This window comes from Lissotriton vulgaris, chromosome 7, assembly GCF_964263255.1.
Source record: "Lissotriton vulgaris chromosome 7, aLisVul1.2, whole genome shotgun sequence".
NCBI classification, from domain to species: domain Eukaryota; kingdom Metazoa; phylum Chordata; class Amphibia; order Caudata; family Salamandridae; genus Lissotriton; species Lissotriton vulgaris.
This window is the reverse complement of record NC_141695.1, coordinates 675,226,063-675,250,377: the sequence shown is the minus strand read 5'-3', so window position 1 is coordinate 675,250,377 and position 24,315 is coordinate 675,226,063. Positions and strand designations below refer to the sequence as shown.

The 24,315-nt window shown below is 48.4% G+C and overlaps 1 protein-coding gene across 2 annotated transcripts in view; it reads right to left on the bottom strand.

Moving 5' to 3' along the window:
• The window catches only part of SCPEP1 (serine carboxypeptidase 1), a 218,211-nt gene that overhangs the window by 22,867 nt on the left and 171,029 nt on the right, over positions 1-24,315 (bottom strand). For both annotated transcript variants that reach the window (XM_086930880.1, XM_086930879.1), the window contains one exon: positions 11,084-11,221. In XM_086930880.1, the coding sequence (XP_086787006.1) occupies positions 11,084-11,221 (138 nt within the window). The remainder of the gene's footprint in view (positions 1-11,083; positions 11,222-24,315) is intronic.

Here is a 24,315-nt window from a genome sequence, read left to right as displayed (position 1 = left end):
AACGTCTATTAGCAATGTCCCTTAAAGTAGGTTTCTCAGAATAGCAAGAGAAGGGGGCTTCCAGTAAGTCTTCGGTAAGAGGTCTCAGCCAGAGAGGTTGCGTCAATGTATATGGCTCATAAAAGATCATTCAATCGATGATGGGAGGATTGGATTTCAAGGGGTACAAGTAAGAGGTTGAACATCAAATGTACCAAAACAGAAGGTACTAACCAACTGATCACAGGCATGCACCTAGCAATGAGGAAAGGTGGACATTTTATGCCTGGACTCATCCTTAGTCTCTGGAATTAGGGTGCATTTTACCACTAGCCTCCAAGAATTACTTGTAATGCTTTGGAGTGGGAATAAGGATCACTAAACTTTTTGAAGGCATGAGCTTACAGTTGAAGGGCCTACTTCCGGATGCAGTTTAAGATTCTAAACATTACCAATATCAAAGTCCCTGTGAAAGACCCTGAAGGCCCTCTGAGATGCACCCAACCTCAGGATCACCTCCAGTAAGAGACAGTTTATGCAGTACCCTGGAGCATACTCCAGGTCATAGCAGGTTGACCCTTACTCTGTGTCAAAATCCTTGCTCTTACTGTAAGCGCCAAAGTAAGACAGCTGGTGCAGTACCTTAGAGCAAGCTCAGGGGCAAGACTTAATTAGGGAAATTCCCAGTGGAGGACAATCACCAGCCCCTCCATATAACTACTGCTAAGATAGTCTTTTTCTAAACTAAAACTGGGAGCAATCATAATTAATTAAATCCCAAGAATTAAGGACAGTAAAATAATGTGAGTTGGCACTTTCCTTGACTCCAGTCTGGGATGGTTAGAATTCCTGAGCAATACTAAGTTTCATGGTGATGAGCTGTGTGTGCGGGGGAGGGCAGGGAATAAAGCATGGCGCGCCCCCAGTCTCCTTTCGGCTCATCTCAGAAGTCTTCTGTACCTTCTTGAAGGTGTAAAAAAGATTAAAAAGACATACTGCAAGAATGTAGACTGACCAGTGGAAGCTTAGTCTTGAATTGAGGTGCCTTCTAAAGAGATGTACAATCTTTTTAATTTTTCTGCATTTCTTCTACAGAATCAGCAAGAGATTTCTAGTATGCTAGTGAGTATTCTGAATCTTTTACTGAGGAAGAAAGGAAATGAAAAAGGCTTCTAAACCTCCATTGCTCAGGTCATAAGATAGAGGGCGTTCTACAAATAAATGGACCAGCATGTGCAAATAACTGGCACACATGTATCACATCTAAAATCAGGACATGATTAATGAGTAATGAGCAAGGGTCACTCAGTGACAGTTGGCAAACAAAAGAAATATTGATTTATCTATAGGACAGGGGCTGCCAAGGCAGCCACGAGGACATCCCAACATAGCAGGCTAGAAAATGATCTACAACATTATTGAAGAGTTACTCCATCGCCTACATACTTCGAGAAAGGTAAACTTGCTTAATCTCAGACCAGCTCGAAGCATACAGAGTGCTTGTACTTCGCTCCCTTCAGCTTCTTGAAGACCAAAAGAGAGCTGGTTCTAAGCTCTCAGCTTTGAGCTTGACTTTGTTAGCTGCTGGAGCTAGAGCTCATTTCAAAATGGTTGGAATAACTTTCGAGCTGCTAAACTTGCAGAAATATCGTCAATCAAATGTGTACTTTTTCCTAACTCCTTCCTAAATAGCTATTGTTGCTGGCAGTGACTGCTGTAGGTGCCCATGATATAGTAAAATTACATCTTCATGTTAAAGGCAGAAAAGAGACTTGAACCAATAACTTGACAACTGCCCCCAATGTATGTTCCGGCCTCTGGACACCAGTGACACGAATATGGATGGATCAATCAATCAGTAGCGGGCGTCTGTGCCACCTAAACATTGCCAGGAGCACCTAAAAAACTTTTAACTTAGTAGGTTTTCTTATGATCACAGCATTGTCTTTTGTAAGGTGTTGCTCATTTTGAGCAAGGACATTGACTGATTTTGGTGGGCACACCATTTTTCTTTATTATCATCTCTGGGTATCTGTTGACTTGGTCCTTCTGGCAGGTTTACCCCTGAACTTTTTGCGTTTTAATGGTGACCAGGTGATAGTGATTTTTGGTTTCTGCGCACTTTACCACTGTGTCCCAGGGTAAAGTGCGTGCGTGTAGTGAGGTTGGCCTGCCCTCCCATAGGAATGCATGGGGAATGTATGTGTCCTGATGAGTGGGGAGTGCAGGTGCGAGTTTGGTATGTGCGGACTCGTGGGAATAAATGCTGCGCAATGATGTATGCGGCATGATTGTGTCTAGTGTGGAAGTGCCACTTCTAGAAGTTGGCATGTTAGTGTAATTTGTGTCTGGCGTGAGATTGGCTGGCGCTGGCTGGTGAGCCTGGCTCCAGGAGTCAGGATGGGTCGGCCCCTGTGGTGAGTGTTGAGATTAGCATGCTGATGAATGGGGAGGAGTGCACCTGGGACCTGAATAGGGCTGGGCTTTCCCCACACAATGCGGGCTTCGCCCCCTGTGGTGCCCCTGATGACCCTACCCATCCTGTGAAAAGGCAAAGGTGCTGAGCCAAAACAATGTGCTCGGGAACCAGTTGTATCTGGTTGGCCCCTTGCCTGCACCTTTAGACAAAGGATTTATCTGTATAAAAAGGGGCTGTGTCCCAATGAAAGTTGTTCTCTTCCTGGATTCTTTCGTGAGGGGGGCTGCTGCTGCTGGGCGCCAGGAGGACCGCCACTAGGACTGCCTTCCTGCCTGGAGGGCCCAGTGAGCTGGCCCCTGGGACCAGCCTTTGCCCCCCCCCCCCCTTGCCTTTTCCTGCCTAAAGACTTTTTCTGGACCTCTGAGGGACTTGGGTGGTATGCTAGTGCCTGGGGAGTGCTGGCCTCCCGCTCCAAATAGCGCATTGCGCCGCTGGTGCTGGCGATTCCTCCCTAGAGGTATTCCCTGGAGTGGGGATCCCCCTTGTTGCTGGACTTAAAGGCCGGTGCCCACCTGGCATTTTCCCTGTGTTTTGCTGGCTGCGGCGTGGGTGTCACCCCGCTCATTTGCCCTTAATTTGACCCCTGACGGGTGCCCACCCCGCCAGGGGGTGTGCCATTTTTGATTATCCAGAACAGGTGCCCACCCTGTTTTATTTCTTTAATTCACGGGAGCCCACCCCGTATTGAGGAGAGAATTCACCGCCGCGACCCGGGACCCACTAAATTCGCCGTCGCAGTCGGAAGTCAGGCAGCCCTCCTCTGGACAGAGGCGGGGCCTGACCAGGAGCAGGAAGTCCAGCCGGCGGAGGAGACAGGAAGCAGGGCTCCCGCATCAGCGGTGTGAGCCTTAGGTGTGTCTCCCACCGGCAAGCCCCACGCTGTAACCCACGGCCGCCGCCAGTGAAGTGCACCCAACCCCGGAAGAAGGACCGGGTGAGGCAGAGAATCCAGTGGTGCCCCGCAGGAGAGGCCCAGAGCACGGGACCGGCCCGGAGCCCTGTCGAGCAGATGAGTGGGGCCCTTGTGTGCATTTGCAGGGAGGAGACCGTCGGGGCACATTGCCGGTGCCGGCCCCTCCCGCCTGCGCTATCTGTTGTTTGGGACTACAGTAAAGGGGCTTTACTGAATTTACAGCCAGAGAGGCTCCGACCTCCGGGGGCATTGTTTATTTTAGACCCTGCCAGGCTCCACAGACTTCGGGCAAATTGTGTACTTAGAGCCCACGAGGCTCCAGCATCACTGGGGCATTTTGTTAGTTAGAGTCCACGAGGCTCAGGGGGCATTTTGGGTGGTAGAGTGGCCCCGGCTGGCAGCGGGCCGCTCCCCCCAGCGAGGCAACAGTTGTTCAGGCCTAGAGCCCACGAGGCTCCCACGTTGTTCTGGTCCCATTTGTTGGTTTTAAAAGCCCAGAAGAGATCCTACAGCTGCCCAGCACTTAATGGGCAGCAGCTCCGTTTAGGCCCCCCGACATTGCGAACACACGGCGTCCTAGCCCCAGAGAGGTCAGTTGGTCTGGGACAGCCACAGCTTGTGGCCTATGTAATTTCTGCAAATTGTTCTTTGCTGCACCTCTGAATGTGTTTTAATGCGTCATGTGCTTTTCCCTACACCGCTGAATGTATGTTTATGCATCATGTGTTTTTCCCTACACCTCTGAATGTTGTGAGGCATCATGTGTAATGTTCTTATACCTATACCCTAAATGTATTGTGATACTTAGGTGGTTGTTCTTCCTAGTACATGTGTTGCTAGTGAGGTCCTGGTTCCCTGCGTGACATTTTCCTAAGGTGGTTAGGGTTGCGTAGGAGGTACTTACCTGTTACCTGTGATTACTGGTTGTGTACTCCATTTTCTATTTTTGTGCTACAAGTGCTATGTCCAAAGTGTAATTCTACCAAGTATTTGAGTTCTAAAAGGGGGGGGGGGGGGGGGGGGGGGGGGAAACTGACAAGCGGACACCGACCCTAGGAGGGGTCACAGCGTTGCTTTGTACGCTGCACTGACCTGCAAGAACACCGCCGCGCCGCTGGGTTCCTGACGCTGTGGTCGCCCCCGCCGCCGAGCAGCTCCATCGCACGGCCGCAGAGCGGGGCGGACCACAGCTCCCAGCCTGCCTTGCACCAACAGCGCCCACTTCCTGTCCACAGCGCCTGGAGGCGCACAAAAGGAAGCAGCTCCCACTGAGGAGCGGGGGAAACTGACAAGCGGACACCGACCCTAGGAGGGGTCACAGCGTTGCTCTGTACGCTGCACTGACCTGCAAGAACACCGCCGCGCCGCTGGGTTCCTGACGCTGTGGTCGCCCCCGCCGCCGAGCAGCTCCATCGCACGGCCGCAGAGCGGGGCGGACCACAGCTCCCAGCCTGCCTTGCACCAACAGCGCCCACTTCCTGTCCACAGCGCCAGGAGGCGCACAAAAGGAAGCAGCTCACTCCGCGTCGCGGACGCACTCGGGCGGCGCCGGGCGGAGCACGGGCAGAGGGCGGGCCGTCTGTGGCAGTCAGGGGCCGAAGGAGGCTGGGCTGGGCCAACTCGCTAACATCCAACATCCAAGATGGGTAAGAGAAAGTAACACGCAACCATGGAGGAGGGTGGTAATAATGCTAAAATGCCTAGGCACTCAAACTCCATCAGGTCTTGCCTTTCCTCGGCAGTGGGGGCTCTAACAAAGGAGATCGCTAACGCTGAGCAAGAGCTTGCCATTGCATTGACATCCCCGAGAATACCATCAGCATCGCTTACAGCTGAGGCTAGTAGTCCACCCTCCAAGCACCTCAGCCTGTGTCCCTTTGGAACCCCTTGTGACCATTGTCAACCTTCCATCTCATGCCCAACCAGCAAACGACCCGGCACCCAGGTCACCTGTCATATCTCCAAGAACCCAACCTCAGATGGCCACTAAAACTAACACTCGTAAGAGAGGGAAAAAAGCTAATACTATGCCAGTTACTGCAGACAAATCAGCCACTCTGGAGGAAAAATTGGAGGAACTCTTTGTGGCGAGGATTGAACCGCTGTTGGTGGGCATCGCCAAAGACATAGTGGATACCCTAAATACATGCCTGGAAGGATTATTAAAGAAATGTTCCCTCATTGACAGAATTATCCACTCGCTCCCCTCTAACTGCATTCAAACGAGCGAGGGCAAACTTGAGGAGACTGGTAGGGACAGGAGAGCCGAGGGGGCCATACCCGTGACCAATTCCACAGGCGGAACTTTGCCTAATGAAACCAGGCCTCAGGTTGCCTTTACACCCCTTCAGCAAGCCACGACAAGCAATCGCAGTGTGGCACCTGACTCACTAGCACCGCCTGAAAAGTCCCAACCACCTAGGATAAGGGTCTCGCCAAGTACATACAAACTTCACCTCCCAACGGAAGCGTCCCCCCTGGGAGCAGTGTTTATTGGGGTTGATCCGCTGGGGGAAGGGGAACGGGAATCAACCAGGGAACTTATGGCTAAAGTCAAGCGTTGGAGTGGTGAGAAATGTTGTGGTGGAAATATAGCGGACTTGATTATTCATGCAAGGAGGGTGGGATGGATTGGCAAACAATCAAAAACAACATATGGTGATTACGTGGTTGTAAACTTCTGTAGGGCTGATGTGGCTGATAGACTTTTTGGGATGGTTCAGCAATATCAAATGGGGATCATTTAAGACCTGTTCCCTTGGGTTTTTTCTATCAACCTCCACCCTGTCATAAACCCAATATAAATTATCAGGCTAGATGGCAGGGCAGGAGGTTAGCAGCGGCACGTAGAAACTCAAATTAGCCCACTCTAATGCAATCCGTAACAACTCTACCTGCCCCTCCCACTTTGACACATCATGTTCCTCAGGCCTTATCTAAGGTGGACGGGATAAGTGTGAGCCTAAGTAAACAGTTTTCTCCCCTGTCTGGCCTGGATGATATGGACTGACTATCCAGGGAAGAGTCTACCATGCCCTCAGAGGACGTAAGGGCCACCATGGCAGCCACAAAGGAAGTAGGTTGTAAAATACTTAGCTGGAACATTGCAGGAATTAGCTCAAAAATGAGTGACACTGAATGGGTTTCATTTGTTTCAGACCATAACGTTATTGCTCTGCAGGAAACGTGGGATATGACATCCCGTTTTTTGGTTGGACGGCTTCGCAGGCTTTGCAGTCGCGGCTTGTCCTAGTAATGCAGGCAGAGCGAGGGGAGGCCTCCTGACTCTTTTTTCTCTCGATCTTACTGGATCTTTGAAACAGATTAAATATGATTCTCCAAATAGTTTAATTGTAGAAAGGCAAACTTGCCCGTCAAAGAGTATTCTGTTTATTAATTTTTATAAATTCTGTTAATAAGGAGTACGGTGGTGATAACATCTCAACATTGGATGCCTTTTTTAATCTATTCAGCCAAAATACTCTTACTAGTTATGCATTTGTGTTAATGGGTGATCTTAATATCCACCCTTGTTATTTTGGTTGTACTGCAATTGAATTTTTGGAGACACGGGATCAGGAGGTGCCGCACTTTGAGCATACTAGGGCTGGTGAGGAACTGGAGGATCTCCTGGCCAATTTTAACCTCCTTGAATTCACAGCACGGGAGGGGGAACCTAGAACACCAACGTTTAAGGGGTCATCCCCGGGGACTGTCATTGATTATATCTTTGTGACATCTGCTATTCTTAATTACACTATTTCTTATTGCACTGTCCCATCCCCCTTTAGTGATCACAACCCTGTCCTTTTGATCATCTCCTGGGGGGATCTAATGGGCCCTATGCCAGGACAGACCAGACCTGGACCTACCCTACGCCCAATAGACCAGGGTAGACGACTGAAATGGGGGAATGTGGTTCCAGGCGATTTTTACTCTGACATTGGCCCGCAGATAAACGATCAGATCACGATCTGCCTAGACCCTTCCTCACAAGGCCATGACATCATGGACGCCTTCCAGTCAATATGTAACATAGTGTCTTCCAACCTCACGGCCCCAAGGGGCAGGGGAGAGCCAAAGCACCATAGGTGGTTTGATCCCGCCTGCACCAAAGCACTTAAAGCCTTAAAATCTGCCCTTAAAGTAAACCCTAGGGACAGGGCCTTGGTTACAAATTTAAGAAAAGAATACAGGAAGGCTACTAAGAACAGACAGGACTGTATTAAACAGGAGGCGTGGGAACTACTAACTTCCACCGATATATTGCGGGACAGCAGGCAATTCTGGGCTGTAATTAACCATCCATATTTCTCTGATTCACCCAACACAGACATTGACTGTGTAATACCAGACGAGAGGTGGCTGGCTCATTTCAGCTCTGTCTATGGTGATACTGGCGACTCCACCCATTTACAAAATATGCCAGGTCTGGTGGTCACACCTCTACACTTTAACAGCAGGGAGGTGGAAAAGGCAATTCGTGCTACCAAAAAGAATAAAGCCCCCGGTCCAGACGGGGTGCCGGCCAACTTTTATATACACTCACCTAAATTTTGGGCTGGCATCCTGGCAAATGTGTTCACAGCTGCAAACAGCTCGCACCCTCCAACTACATGGGCGACCTCCACAATAGTCCCCATATTTAAAAAGGGCCAAAGGGACGACCCAGGGTGTTATCGGCCTATATCCCTTTTGGACTCTGCTATAAAAATCTTGGGCAGAGTCCTCTTGGCAAGGTTAAGGGATAGCTTGGAAGGATGTGGGGGTTTGGCCGACATTCAGTACGGCTTCAGGGAAAAAAGAGGCATGATTGAACTGTGTTCAAACGTACATCTGCTGACCGCTAAGTATACGGTGGCCAAGGAGGGGTCCTTGTATTTAGCATTTATGGACCTCTCCTCGGCCTTCGACCTGGTCAACAGATCTAAGTTATGGGAAATTTTGTTGAAGAAGGGGATTGACGAAGACTTGGTGGGGTTCATAGCGTCCTTACACCGGGATCTATTTGCCGCAGTCAGGGTAACAAAAGAAGGCAGATGCACGACCCGTTTCAATTCGAAACGGGGTGTTAGGCAAGGCTGCATATTAGCTCCCCTGCTATTTACAATTTATATAAACGATCTAGGCAAGCACTTAGAAGGGGCAGCAAGAGACGTTCTGCGTGTAGGAGAAGTTAAGATCCCTGCTCTCCTATACGCGGACGACGCCGTCCTCATAGCACGCACTGGGGTGTGCCTCCAAAAGCTGCTGGACGCATTTGGGTCCTTTATGGACCAGCTCGATTTGAGGGTCAATGCTGCTAAATCCCACACCATGGTCGTTGGTCCACAGGGGAAAAAGGCTACGGCAAAAACATTCTTTTGTAAAGGAGAGGTAGTCTCTAGTGTTCCTGTTTTCCCCTACCTGGGAGTGCTTTTCGATAGCAAGGGTACCTGGGGACCCCAGATACGAGCCAAAAGCCTAGCGGTAACAAGGACATCTATGGCCATTCTAGGTTTCGCCAAAAGGCTGGGTCATAGACCTATGAAAGCAATCATAAAGGTGTACAACAGCAAATCCCTCCCTGTGGCTTTATATGGTGCACCTCTATGGGGCTATGTACGCTTGGATAAAATTCAGCTAGCGGAGAACAGATTTTTACGTTCCCTTTTGTCCCTTCCATAATCTTCCCCGACTTTTTCTACTCATATGGAACTTGGTTTGGATTACGTTCAGGACAAATTGAGACTGGCACCTTTAACATACTGGCTCAAGACCTGGTTAAATCCAGAACTAACGTTAAACCACATGATTATGAGGGACGTGATGAGTCTGGAGAATAGTTGCACGATTCCATGGCTGGCCTACCTAAAAAAATCTTTTAATGATCTGGGTCGCCCAGACTTATTTACTGTTCCCTCTGGCATTATAAAACAGGATGTAGACGTAATTAAAAAACAATTCATGTCTAGGGAAAGTTTGTTGCGAGAAGAATCAGAATTACTAAAGCCCACAGTACGACTGCATTATTTGTCACTTTATTCACTTGCAATTGACCCTACTTATGTTTTGTCACAAATCATTTTCATAGATTTTTGTTAACAAAATTTAGGTTTAACCTTATTCACTTTTATTTGGGCAATTTTAACTCTTGGATGAAACCAGAGTTAGCACCACCTTGCACCTGTGACAATTTTTCAGTTCAAGACACGACGCACGTTATTATGTTTTGTGATTTCTTCTCTGCACAAAGAAAAAAATACCGGTTACCAGTCTTAAGGGAAGCCGGCTTCTCCCAGGTGAGACCAGCCATGCTTTATTTAAAATCCTTGGGAAACATACGTATTACATTCGCCATGGCAAATTTCCTAGTGGCAGCGTCCAGATCAAGAAGATGTATGAATTTGTCAAATCAGTGTGTATAATCCGTTTTTAGCGATCTTAAATTGTTTTTATTATAATACCATGTCAAATTAACTCGATTGTAAAGAAACTGTTTAATCCTTTTTAATTGTAAATAACACTGTTTTTATGTCCTTTGTATGATTTTAATTGAATCGAATAAAGTTAATTTGACTGACTGACTTCTAAAAGAGCCTATTCCTGACAGTGGTCCATGTGGCCCTGTCCTGTACATATATCCCCTGTAAATTCTGCCCGTGCCTGTTGGCACACTGTAAAGTGTGTGTTTTTAGCTAATGTGTTTGGTACAATATAAAGGCTATTTTTACATTTAACCTTGTGTGGAGTTTCCTTTGTGGTGGGCCTTGGGTGTTGTTGCTGGGTGCGCGCGCAAACACTTAACCTACATTGCCTCCGGGATAAGCCTTACTGCTTGCGCCACTTTGCCTAGAGGGTGAGCAGGGGTTATCTTTGGCGTGTAACTCCCTTACCCTGACTAGAGTGGTGGTTTCTGCCTGGCTTTGGCGCAAGCCTCAGCCAACCGGAAATCCCATTTCTAACAGTATCTAAGGGGATAGAACCTGTATTGCATACAGCTCAACATTAAATGACATTAGCACCATGCATGAGGCAGGTATAAAAAAAAGTGTATAGTTGAATCTGATCTTGTGCTTCGTTCTGATGGCTTTCCTTGGGCATCATAATTTTAAGTTTATCCTTTAACTTCTATCATAATAATCTAGTTCTTAAAGGAAAATACCAACCGGACACTGAATTCATCATATGTTATCCTGCATTCTGAGTTTCTAATCTTCCACCCCACAAAGCTCCTGGAGCATTCTTCAACTGTTCAACCCATCCACTCTGAGAAAGTCAATTGGTCAAAGGCAGTACTTGGATGTTCATTTACAGTACAATAATAGTGGCTGAGGGACAACAATGGTAAAACACAATAGTAGTCCTAAAATGTAAATGTAATTTGTAATGTACTTAGTCACTTCGGTGGCAGGTGCTACACTACTAACGTGTAGCCAATTCCCTCTGACAGTATTAGAGATTACCCAATTTGATAATGGAGCAACAGTAATTTTTCAATCACGCTTTTTTTCATTCAAACTATTGTAGGACAAAGCAGTCACATGTTCCCTCTCATTAACACGGCCCAAAAAACTGACACCTTAAAACAGGAAACCGAAATTTTAAAATAGATAAGCCCAAGCACCTCAGTGAACATTCCCTAAATTGTGTGTTTAATACACAGGAAGCGCCAAACCTTCAGTAACCAGTTGCAACACATTAAGATGCACCTATCGAACTACATTACTTACCAACCGTGTCCACAATGAGATCCAGCTGACCGTTGTACACCGTCACATTGACTTTAGCGGTCAGAAGCTCATCAACTATGTCAATGACTGGTTTCATGAAATCTTCAGCCATGTTCAGAAAAACATCATTGGCTTGTCCTAGTCACACGAAAAGAATGAAAAACGAAAATGTTAATGTTTTTTGGTATACAACTAACAAGATGCGACAGTGAAGGTTCCATATGGTAACAGAGTAATATATAGTTTAGTATTTTACAATTGAAAGCTACATCCCTTGCGGGGTCATACAATGGCTGCCTCTTTCTTTCTATTTAAGTCCTGGTGATGTGTGGTGCCGCTAACTTCTGAACCGACCGCAAAGAGCCGTTACTCATTATTTTAATCATTAGAGGTATGCAGATGACAAACTTCATAAATGTGTACAGCTTGTTTTATCAGCTGTAGGAATCTAGATTTTCAGATTTTTAAATAACAAAATGTTTCCGATGTTAAATATTGAACATTGAAATAAAGCCAATTCATTCCGCGAAAAAGTCTCAGCAGGGAACAATTTGCCAACTGATTCGGAAGCACCTTTCCTGTTAAGTACTATAGCCTGTTGCCGAGGGCTATTCCGGTTGTTAAAGGCCCTGAACCCAAGTTATAGGCCCAAGCCACAGGTGAGGGCCTATAACGAGGGAGAGGAGCTTTAACAACCGGTATAAGCGGAGGTAGAAGGGCTATAAGACTATTAGAACATCCCACCCCCTTGGCGTAAAATGTTCCAAATTAAAAAGGGAGATACATAAAGACAAATATTGGAATGTTTGACCAGAAGGCTTATACCAGCTATTATAGGTCCTGAGCCACTGCATAGCCTTCAAAGGAGTTCTCAACATTCCAATGTTCTAATACATTTTAGAGCCTGCCATAGCGGGTTCTACCGGCCATTAAAGGCCCCCTCCAGTGTTAAAGACCCAAGTCGAAGGAGAGAGCCTTTAATGGGCAGTAGAGCCCGCTACGGAGGGCTCTAAGTCTATTAGAACATTCCGCCCCCTTGAGGGAAGAATGTTCTAACAATTCAAACAAAGGCCTCATTGAGATCCCCGCGGGTTCCATGAAGCCTTTGTTCACAGCAACAGCTGTGAACGAAAACATTGAAATGTTTGCGCTCCTGGCTTCTACCGGCCATTAGGAGCCTGGAACACTCCATTGTCTTTAATGGAGCTCCCAATATTCCAATGCTTCTAATCAGTGGTAGGTTCTTAGAGGCCACATGTCTATGAAGCAACACAAGCTTAAGCTTTGGAAATCAATCACATTCTGTAGCAATGCTTTCTTCACAGTATTAATTGAAAATAAATATGGTATTGCTGATGAAAGAAGCAAAGCAGTTTATCAATGATCGGTCCAAGACGCAGGCATGTGACTTGACACTGCAGAGCAGAGTTCCTATGGGCAGTGCTAGTAGGAGTTTGTAACTTTGCTTTCCTTTGCAGTGGTGTTATGATGCCAAAGTAAAATGCTAATTACCGGTAATTAACTATTTGCATGTTGTCAGGTTGTACATCACATGATATGCAGTAGCCTTTCATGTAGTGTTGGATTTGCAATATTACAACTTATTTCAAAATGTAAGTTTCCATTTTGAGAATGACTCATGATCACTCATTCAAAAAAATACAGCATCATGACACAGACTACATGTTATGTTATTATATTATGCCCCAAAAGAATAGGCGTGTCAGCGTGTGAAGTGAATCCAAGATTGAGATGTTGCAAAGCAAAGTCCCTCTTTTCTGAGTTGAATGAGCGTGTGAAATGTCTGAATTGTTGGTGTGCATATGAATAACAAACCTGAATGAGGCTGCAGAATCTAGTGTGCTAGACCCCAGTAATTAACTTTTGCCGTTTACCAATGCTCAAGGCTGGCACTTTTTTCTATACATAATCGTGCAACTATTTAATATTCCTTTTAAAACTGATAAAACAATACATAGGTACTGCTGTCACTGGCATTTGGCCGCGGCGGAATGTGCTGCAGGCGCTGCCAGCTGCAGTGGACTCCAGAGAAATTCTTTGGGCCCTGGCACTTCATTTTTCACAAATTGAGCACTGCCAGTCCCTCTTTGGAAATGGGCTGATCCAGGAATGAGTGCCCAAAGGAAACAAAAAGTTGCTTAGTTTTGTGTCTAGGCTTAATTCTATTTATTGAGTTCCTAAGTGCTCTCTGACATCTAGTAACTGCAGTGCTCTCCCTGCACTGCTTGAAAGATTTTGGAAAGCATGTTGGAAGTGCAATGGCTTGATTGAGGCAAAACCTTTTGAAGAACCTGTGCATGTGTATGGAAGACTACTTTGTCTTTGGAGACCGGAATGAAAGGTTCTTCCATTGTCAGCAACAGGAATTCACAGAGTCTGCTCAAGCAATGGACTTCCATTGTTTATTGAACAAAGCAGCATCAATCCTATGATTAAGCCCCGCGCCTATCTCGCTAGTATTTGGGTTGACACTCATGCTCCAGGAACGAGGATTAGATGGGCACACCGGATGGGTCAAATGGCATTAAGGGCTTGGATAATACGCTGGCCGGACTCTGTGGAGGTGAGCCTGATGTCTCTTCCTCGCTATACTAGCGTATGAGATACAAAAAAAACCAGCAGGTGGAACAGTTAGTAAACTGGGTGGCCAGTTGGCAAATGAAGATTTAAATTAAAAAAAGCAATGGACTTCCATTAAAAGTGGGCGTGCCACTAAAAGGTTCAAGCCGCTAACACTTTCGGCCCAATCACGAGTCGAGCTTTGGTGCAGCTCCACTGCCTCCACTCTCTCTCGCATGCCCTTATGCCACTCTGCAAGTTTCCTCGTTGCAGCAGAAGAGAGGCTGGTGAGCACCGTGGTCATTTGCATTTTGGTTTTTCCCATTATCAAAACATAGGAAGCAGTGAAGCGCTGAGCAGCCTCTCCCCCTCACCCCTTTCTCCTATACACACAGGGGGCTGAAGCGCCAGCTGGCTCGTTACATTTTGGTAGTCAAATTACAGAAAGTCCAAGGCGCTGGTCAGCTCTTCTGCTGCTGCATCCAGCGGGGTCCCACCTGCATCGAGGGCCTTTTGCAAAACTGGGATGGCCTTGCCCATCATGGATGTAAGGAGAGCAGTCAAACAAACAACAGAGGAAATTGGGGTATGCAAATAGTACAAAACAACTGATCATAATGGGCCCTGTCATATCTTGCAAGGAGCGCTTGTGTGTTAACTATGCGGCAGGTTATGCTTGCTTGGGAAGCTATTCTCTTACTTGAATCGTCTATCATTTTAGATTCTTTATCAGGAGGTGGCGCTTCACCTGAGTTTTGGGAGTTAGCGCGCTATCTAGCGTTGGAAACAACTAGAGAATCCAAGGGTTGCTGTCTCTTAATATAGGCAGAATCTGCAGGGGCAGGCCTATATTTCTTTTCTATTCTGGGGTTTATGATCCTAGTACAGGATCTTTAAACACTTCAGGGGCATGCTTAACGACCCCTTTAAACATGGGTAGTATTTGAATTGACTTTTGGGATTGTTCAAAAGTATCTAGTAAAAAGTCCTACTCTGCCTCATCTGAGTGCATTGTGGCACCATGAAAGATTGCAGCTCTATTAATTAAATGTCCAAACCCAATATTATCTTCCGGAGGAGATGGTTTTGTGGGGTGTGGGTGTGGATCTGGGATGTCCGGTAAATCTTGTGGGACCGGGTACTCCCAATCAGGAGGATCATTTCAGTAGGTAAAAGGGTCATTTGGGTCACCCCCTACCCCCATGATATCATCATCATCATCATTATTATGAGGAGGTGTATGAGGTGGTGAAAAATGAGGAGGAGAATTTTAAGGTGGAATAGGATTAGGAAGAGGAGGTGGGTTAGAAGGAAGTATAGGAGAAGGCAGAGTCCTTCACAGGCACTGGAGGAGCAGGTGCTGTGTCCAACGTCCTCTTTCTATATGGTGCAGTGGTAACATGTCCTGTCTCTGGATCAATATAGATCTTTTTTTGCTTAGGATCAGGATGAAAAAGCTCCTCTTCTGGGGGAGCTGCTGTTGGCGCAGATTTTTTCAGTTCCGAGCGTGTTTGTTGTTTGTCTATATCTTTAGCCTTAGGAGGCGTGATGGAGTCTTTTGGCGTAGGTTTTGGCTCCGAAGCTGGTTTCGTCAGTATGGAAGTGTCCGAAGCCTGCTTGTGTACGGGATTGGGTGTTTTTGGGCCCGTTTTATTCTTCGAAGTCGACTGTTTTGGAACGGGTTTCGGAACCGGGACGTCTTTTGGTTTCGGTGCAGAGGGAGCTGGTGGGATCCGCACGTGCAGTTTGCTCGGTCTCGAGCTACCAGAAGGCTTTTGGATTTTCTACGGAGCCGGGATCGAAGGCGGGGCTTCTGAAGTAAGATTCGGTTGCGACTGGGCCCAGGAGGCGGAGTGTTGACCATTTCCTTCGGTGGGGGGGTTGGGGGTAGTGGCAGTAGTATTCCCTCATTGACCCAGAGTGATACGATTGAGATCTTCAGAATCTTCTTCTGGGACATCTGGACCCTCGTTGAAGATGTCTACCGGTTCCGGAGCTGATCTCTGCATGATGTGTTGATGGGCCCTTCGATCTCAAATAGTCTTCTTCGATCAAAAGGATGTGCAGGCTGGACAGCTGGACTCGTCGTGTTCAGGTGATAAGCACAGGTTACAGACCTTTTGATGGTCGCTGTGCTGGAATTTTGCTCCACATGGGGGGCATTTATTGAATGGCGTCCTTTCCATGAGCTATAGGCCTCACGGCATGGATAGGCCAATGGCCCACGTTGATGACCGGAATCGAGCTAATGAAGTCGAGTCGATGGTTGAGAGGGTTAAAGTTATTTGGAAGAAAATAAGTCAGTTTTTCCACGTCAAATTACTTAGAAAGTAGATTTCGAACCGGAGCGGAAAAGTTACATCCAAATCCAGTGGCGGAAAAAAACAATCTAAGGATGGAGTCAATGCCCATGCGCAATATCGTCCAAGGAGGAGTCACCTATCTTGTGACTACAAAGACTTCTTCCAAGACGACAACAACATGCAATTATCCGAGCCCAACACCAGGTGGCGATCTAATGCTCGGTGTGAGATCTGCAGCCTCGAACATAGCTTTTATTGGTTAGGCTGTCCATCAGTAATCGATCCTCGAGCAGCGAGGACTCTGGAAGAACAGTTACCGGTGGTATGGGCCTCGTGAGTGCGTGTTTAATCTGCAGATAGCTGTATTGCTCCGTCTCTGCCATCTGATAAGTTTCCTGGAGATGAGCAAATGTGACCACCCACCTTTTTCCACAGGTCCCTCACCCTTGATAAACCCATTGGATCCCAATCGGGTGAAACCTTTACTGTTGAGAAGCCTGCCCAATCTTGGGGTGTCCCAGAGTGGTGTGTGTTGCATCAACACTCCCTCCCAGCCGAGCATACGAAGTGCTATAAACCAGATGGGCACGGTGTGTGCTGTGGGGCCAGTCAATGAGTGTTTCCGGGATTCATTATATAGTGCGCCCAGGATTCCATCAGTGCCTAGGGTGTCCCTATCCATGCGCAATGCTGGTTCGTCTTGTGGGGCGTGGAGCCATTGATTAATCACTATGAGTTGGGAGGCCCAATAGTATAGTTGAATATTAGGCAGGGCAATTCTGCCATCGTACCAACCACTTACCAGCTTGCACATTGCTATGCGGGGAGGCTTCCCCTCCCAGAGGAGGTGGCCTACCTCCGCCTCAATTGACGTGAAATAGAAGTGAGACCGGGATTGCCGTGTTTTGCAGGGCGTATAAAAACCTTGGGAGAACCATCATTTTGAACAAGGCGCGCGGCCCAGGAGTGTCAGTGGCAGGGAGTGCCAGTATGAAATGCGTTACTTACCTGTAACAGCAGTTATCCAGTATTGGTGTCTTTCATAGATTCACATGCCTGAATCATTCCCCGTCGCCGAGACAGGAGCCTCCGGTACATTAAAAAGTAATGTCCTATAGACATACATAGAGAAAATAGGCCTAAGGCCTCCCCTTAGTAGCCTTTCTTCGTCCTTATGTAAAAAGGACCAAACTCTCACAGTCAGCCAATCAGCTCCGACCTCCCTCTAGAACCTTCCTGGGAGGAGCCTCAGTCCCTCATATTTTCGTACGCACTTAGCGAGGTTGGCGTAATATTGTCAGAGAGGGATGTGAGTCCTTCCAGGGGAGGCGGGAGGGTTGCATGTGAATCTATGAAAGACACCAATACTGGATAACTGCTGTTACAGGTAAGTAACGCATTTCTTATCCAGTATTTGGGTGTCTTTCATAGATTCACATGCCTGAATCAGAGTAGCTAGCAATTAGATATGCACATTTGTGATGCAGGTTGCTCTGCAGTCATGTTAGACAATATACATATCACCAAATAACATGGGAAAAACAGCGTAAGCAGAATCTTACATTAACAATGAATGGGCATACCTGGATGGCGGGATGTAGGAAGGCTCACCTCACTGAAAGATGGCGAAGCACCGCCTGGCCCACTGCCGCATCCTTCTGAAGCTCGATATCCAGGCAGTAGTGCCTGGAGAAAGTGTGCGGTGACTTCCAGGTCGCCGCCCGGCATATGTCCAAGATTGGCACTCCAGCGAACAGTGCCGCTGACGTGGACATCGCCCTGGTGGAATGAGCAGTAACACGATCAGTCAAAGGCCGTCCGGCCTGGTCGTGGCAGAATGCAATCGCCGAGGAGATCCATCTGGAGATGCTCTGTTTTGTAAGAGGCAGGCCCATTCTGGGCTGCTGTAAGCCACGAACAGTTGTGTAGACTTCCTGAGATCCTTAGTTTTATCCAAGTAGAACTTTAGGCATCGTTTGAGATCCAAAGAATGCAGTGCCCTTTCCGCTGCCGTGGAAGGGTTCGCAAAGAAGGACTTAAGGACAATCGGTTCATTGAGATGAAAGTCCGAAGGCACCCTTGGTATAAATGCAGGGTTCGGTCGCAGCACCGCCCTGTCTTGTCTGAATTGCATATATGGTTCCTGAATGGACAATGCTTGTAGCTCGCTAACTCTCCTGGCCGATGTTAGAGCGAGCTAGAGCGCCGTTTTCCAAGAGATGTGTTTGATAGATGCCCGATGAATGGGTTCAAACGGATGTCTCATGAGTTGGTTGAGTACCAGATTCAGTTGCCAGGTCGGAGGAACTTTCCGAGGCCTCGGAAAGGATCTGTAGAGCCCCTTCAGGAATTGTTTGACCAGCCTACTTGACCACAGAGAAGGTCCTGTGAAAGTTCTGGTGAACCTAGAGATAGCTGCCAGGTGAACTTTAATGGATGCATGTGCCAGTCCTGACTGTGCCAAATGTAGGAGGTATGGCAGTATCCGTTCAGGGGTGACGTTGAGCGGTCGCAGGCCCTGGTCTGAACACCAAATGCAGAACCTTTTCCACTTGAGAGAGTAGGTTTTGTTCGTGCTGTCTGCTCTCGCTTTCGCCAGAACATCCCTGCAGTCCTGCGGGAGATCTAGGTCACATAACTCTCTGTGCTCAGGAGCCAGGCCGATAACTTGAGCGAGTGGAGGCTCGGGTGCTGCACCTGTCCGTTGGACATCGTTAAGAGGTTCGGGTGCTGCCTCAGGCGAATCGGAGACCTGATGGAGAGGCGAAGCAGATCCGAGAACCAGTGTTGTCTCGGCCAGAACGGAGCAATCAGGATCAGGGTGCAGGGCTCCGCTTTCATCTTCCGGAGGAGCCTCAGGATCATCGGAAACGGAGGAAAAGCGTACGCAAACACGCTGAACCAACCGATGGAAAAAACATTTCCCAGTGAACCCTGTTGGGGAAGCCAGCTTGCGTAGTTTGGGCATTTGGCGTTCCCCTTGGTGGCGAACAGGTCGATTTTCGGGACACCCCACTGAGAGAAGATGTGAGCCAGAGCGTCGTCGCTCAGTTCCCACTCGTGGGAGAGGGATCTCTGTCTGCTGAGGGCGTCCGCTATGGTATTGTCTTTTCCGGGAACATAGTCCGCTTTGAGCGAGATTCCGTGTAACACCAGCCAGTTCCAGATTTTCTGCGATTTGCGTGATAGAGAGAGCGACCGCGTTCCCCCCTGTTTGTTCAGATAGTGCATCGTCGTGGTGTTGTCTGTTTTGACGAGCACCGGGGAGTTCTGGATGCATGGTAGGAAGGCTTATAGAGCAAGATAGACCGCCCTCAGCTCTAAAAGGTTTATATGGAGCAGCTTCTCCTGATCCTCCCATTTGCCGCTGATCCGAAGGTCCTGGAGAACAGTGCCCCAGCCTTCCAGGGAGGCATCCGTCGTGATCACCAGAGGCGTCGCCGGAAGGAGAAACGGCAAGCCGATTGTTAGATTTTTTCGATGTCTCCACCATTCCAGACCTTTGGATATCTTCGGTGTTATCCTTACAAAGTCTTCGAACGAGCCAGCACTCTGAGTCCATTGTCTTGTGAGAGCTTCCTGCAAGGGGCGCATCCTGAGCCTGCAGTGAGGGATGAGGAGTATACAGGAAGACATCATTCCTAGTAGGGAGGTGTAAGTCCGGACTTTGAGGTGTGTTCTTGTTGCCACAGCCGTGGCTAGGGACAAAATCTTGTCTGTCCTGTCCTTCGAGGGGAAGGCCCTTGCGCACGCCGTGTCCAAGGTAGCCCCGAGGAAGGTAATCCTTGTCGTAGGGACAATGCAGGACTTTTTGAGATTGAGGGTCAATCCCAGCCTCTGAAAAAGAGTGGTGCAGGCATTGGAGGATTCGGCTGCGCCTTCTGGTGAGGGTGCTTTCACCAGCCAGTCGTCCAGGTAGGGGAAGACTTGGTGACCCAGCTGACGTAGAAAAGCCGCCACCAGTGCAAGGCACTATGTGAAAATCCGCAGCGCGGATTGGAGGCCGAACGGTAGGACTTTGAACTGATAATGACGGCCTGCCACCTCGAACCTCAGGAACTTTCTGTGACGCTTGAGGATGGGGATGTGGTAATAAGCGTCCTGGAGATCCAATGAAATCATGAAATCTCCCTTTTCCAGTGCTCCTAGGATTTCCTGGATTGTTACCATCCTGAACGATTGGCTCCGCAGGAAGGTGTTGAGCGCCCGGAGGTCTAAGATGGGCCTCCACTTGTTTTCCTTCTGTCGTACAAGGAAGACGTGGGAATAAAACCCCTTCCCTTTCAAGGATGCTGGAACCCGTTCGATCGCTCCTTTGTGTAGCATGACAGAGTTCTTGGAGAAGCAGGCGCAGGTGCTTGTGCGTCCGTCTTTGGGGAGGCGTAGTGGGAGGGATGTTGGTGAATTCGAGAGAATGGCCGAATCGTATCATTTGGAGGACCCACCGGTCCGTGGTAATTTGGTGCCATTTGGTGAGGAAATGGGTCAGTTTTCCTCCAATTTGAAAGGATGGAGAGGGTGGTAGGACTGGCTGGAGTCATCGGTCACTGGCGGTCGCCAGTGCCCCTTTTGGGATTTTTGCCTCTGAAGGTAGATCTGCCATATGAAGATTGACGACCTTGTTGCTGCTTGTGCTGGTATTGAGTTCGGTTATTGTAGGAATAAGAGGACCTGTTCTGATAGGAACCCCTATACGAGGACTGACCTCTGGAGCGGTTGCCTCGAAAGGACTGGTTTCGTGACTGCAAAGTGCCCAGTGCCCTGGCGGTATCGGTGTCCTTCTTTATGGCCTGCAGTGCCTCGTCGATTTTATCCCCAAAAAGATGCTGGCCGTCAAAGGGCATGTCCAGCACTTTCGATTGAACCTCCTGGCGGAAGGACGTAGCTTTAAGCCAGCCTTGACGGCGCAGAACAGCAGCTCCAGCAAGCTGACTGAAACCTGTCATGGCTGCATCAATAGCACAGTTGATTATCTCCGCAGCCGAATTCTGACCTTCGACAAGGAGAGCCTTGACTTCGCTCTGGACCGCGTCGGGCAGTTCTTGTACGTAAGGGACTATGTCCTCCCAGAGTTGGCGATTGTAACGCCCCAACAAGGCAATGGAGTTGGCCACCTTGATAGACATGGCTGATGTAGTCGTGAACCTTTTTCCTATTGTGTCCAGTTTCCTGCCTTCCTTGTCAGGAGGAGTGGACAGCGGGGTGGACGGGTTGCGGGAGTTTTTCTGGGCCGCCTGAGTAACCACCGAATCAGGTTTAGGGTGGCCGTTGAGGCAAGCCGCCGCCGTCAGTGGGGCTTTATATTTCTTGTCCAGGCGTGGAACCACTGCGGGTATAGAAGCGGGTGTTAGAATCAATTTCTTGCCTTGCTCCCATAAGAACTCTATAATCGGAATAGATTTAGCCGACTTTTGGGTCTGCTCTTTGAAGTCATGCAAAAAGCATTCCGTTTCAGTTGATTCCACGACCATATGGAATCTCTTAGCCGCCCTGTCCACCAGTTTGTGGAAGCCGCCAACGTCCACAGGTGCCGAGTCCGCTTGGCGTGGGTGCGGTGAAGCTGGAGATGATGAAGCTGGGGATGACGCCACGTATCCATCTTCGTCATGCTGGTCCGAGTGGACTTCCTGGACCTCTCCTTCCTCCAATTCTTCCTCATCCTCATCATCGTCTGAGGAGTCCACTACCTGAGGCTGGACCTTGTCACGGGGTCTCACCACCTGAGGTTGAACCCTTTCGCGGTTGGTTTGAGGGAGAGGTTGATTTGGGGCGGACGCCGGTGTATGTGCGACAGGTGTCTGATTCCCACTGTCCGCATCTGGGAAGCGTTGTTTGTAATCTTGTACAAGGTAGCGCAGGTCATTGACAAGAGTCGCCGGCAGGCATATCATTGGGGTGACCTCCGTGCGGACACTAGTGTGGACGGAGTGTTCCTGATAAGTGAACTCCTCCTGTTCCTCATCAGTACTTTGGCATTTGAAGTTAAGGTCTGAGATAGAAGTAGCGGGACCCGGGTGGTCATCCTCACCAGATTCCTCACTTTGGAAGATTTCTTGAGGTGGCTGCTTTTCCACTCTGCTCGGATACTTTGATTCCGGGGTAATCTGCAGTTTGGCAGTTTTGCCAAATGTGGCCTCTAATGCTGGTGCCGTCGAGGGCGCCGTTGACGGTGTTATCGAGAGGGCCGACACCTCCACCAGTTTGGATTTCTTCCATGGCGCTGACAGTGCCATCTCTGATGACGAGTCGTCCGTTGACGGAGCCTTCGACTTTGCTGTCGACGATTCTGCCGTCGACGATGCCCTTTCCGACGGTGGGGTAGTCGACGAGACTATCTCGACGTGGTCGTCGTCGGTGCACTCGTCGATGGTGAGCCCGTAATCGGCGCCTTCGTTATCGGCGCCTTCGTAATCGGCGTCTTAGTCGCCGACTCCTTCGTCGACGTCCTTGTCTTTGGGTCTCCCGTCGACGTCTTCGTTGTCGACGGTGGGTTCTTCGGCAGCGACTTAGACGACGATGGGCTCGTCAACGCTGACGTCGTCGGCGTGGACTCCGTCGTCGACAAGGCCTTCGTCGTTGACGACGATTTCAGTAGAATGATAGAGGAAACAGGTCTACCGGAGGACGAGGATGTAGGCGTCGTCGTTGTCGCTGAAGGCGACGACGCTGACGTCGTCGACACGGTGGTTGTGACCGAGGTAGTCCTCTGGGCATGTCTGGTAGTTGACGGAGCAGGCTTTTTAAAGGTGTGATCGTCCCGAACAGACACTGAAGATGTCGTGGATCTTGCCTCTGAAGACTTCTTGTGTGCCTTCTTAGGAGGAGTGTCTGTGTGGCCAGGGGAAGTTATCCTGGGCCTCTTTTTAGAGATTTCTGAGGACTTGGAAACACTGCTTTCGGAAGATTCCAGAGTGTCTCTGTCCTTAAGCCTGTCGAGCCATACGAGAAGGCGGCCTTCCCTGTCCTTCACAGTCTTTTTAGGGAAGGCCCTACATATCCTGCATTTGTCCGAGACGTGGTCCGGGTACAGGCAATATAAGCACAGGTCGTGCTTATCATCCGCATGGATCCTTTTCTTTCCACATGAAGAGCAGGCCTTGAAAAGGGCCTTCTTCTGTGATTCCGACATGGAAGAGGCTTTCCTCTGCGATTCCGACATGGAATAGGCAGTGGAAGAAAAACACGCACTGTAAGAACAGTGTAGTGAAGCAGTCTTTTGAAGATTTGAGATCGAAGAAGCACTTTCAAAGAAAGTTAGATGATTTCGAAGGAAACCTGAGGAGAGCTCAGGCTGGAGACTCCCTAGCACAACGTGCGGTAGAAAATCTGAGGGACTGAGGCTCCTCCCAGGAAGGTTCTAGAGGGAGGTCGGAGCTGATTGGCTGACTGTGAGAGTTTGGTCCATTTTACATAAGGACGAAGAAAGGCTACTAAGGGGAGGCCCTTAGGCCTATTTTCTCTATGTATGTCTATAGGACATTACTTTTTTATGTACCGGAGGCTCCCGTCTCGGCGACGGGGAATGATTCAGGCATGTGAATCTATGAAAGACACCCAAATACTGGATAATTCACATAACTACGGAGCCTCTTCAGGGGCGGCAGAAGATTACACTAAAAGAATTGCGTGGGTTGCGGCATGATTTATATGCCCAGGTACTTGAAACCGTCTGCTGCGATTTGGATTGAGACACCCCTGGGCAGGTGTGGAGGGGGGCCCTTAAGTATATTCAAAACAGATTTGTGTAGCCCGAAACTCTACCGTATGACTTGCAGATGTCAAGCAATCAGAAGAGTGACCGTCTGGGGGATGCCATATAGAGCAAGATGAGTATACAACACAGGGGAATGATTCAATTTAGGGAAACAGAGGCCGGAATCAAAAACTAATATATTTATAAACAAGAATACCTCCGACACCATAGATTACACTATTTCTTATTGCCACATAAGTCCTTTTTATTGAATATGGGCTTGAACAAATAACTGTTTATCATTCAATATACGAATTGAGAAAGTCCTTCATTTCAAATAATTTTTTGCACCTCTCCTAGGTTCAAATCTATACAAAACACATTATATATATCACGCTCCTCTTTGCATCAAATAGACGGGGCACTAACAGACGGGTGCCGCTTACGGTGATGCTCCGTTTTCATATTAACGCTCCAGATTTCTCCCAGTCATGCAAGAAATTGCAGCACTCGCTGGGTTGGTTTTAGCAACAGCAGCTTTATTTTACAGACGCGTTTCGGTAGATTACCTTCGTCAGTGTAGCTATGTTGGCATGCAGTAATAGGCAGGAAACTCCTGCATGAAGTTGCAGCTTGAAGACAATTGTACGTGAGTG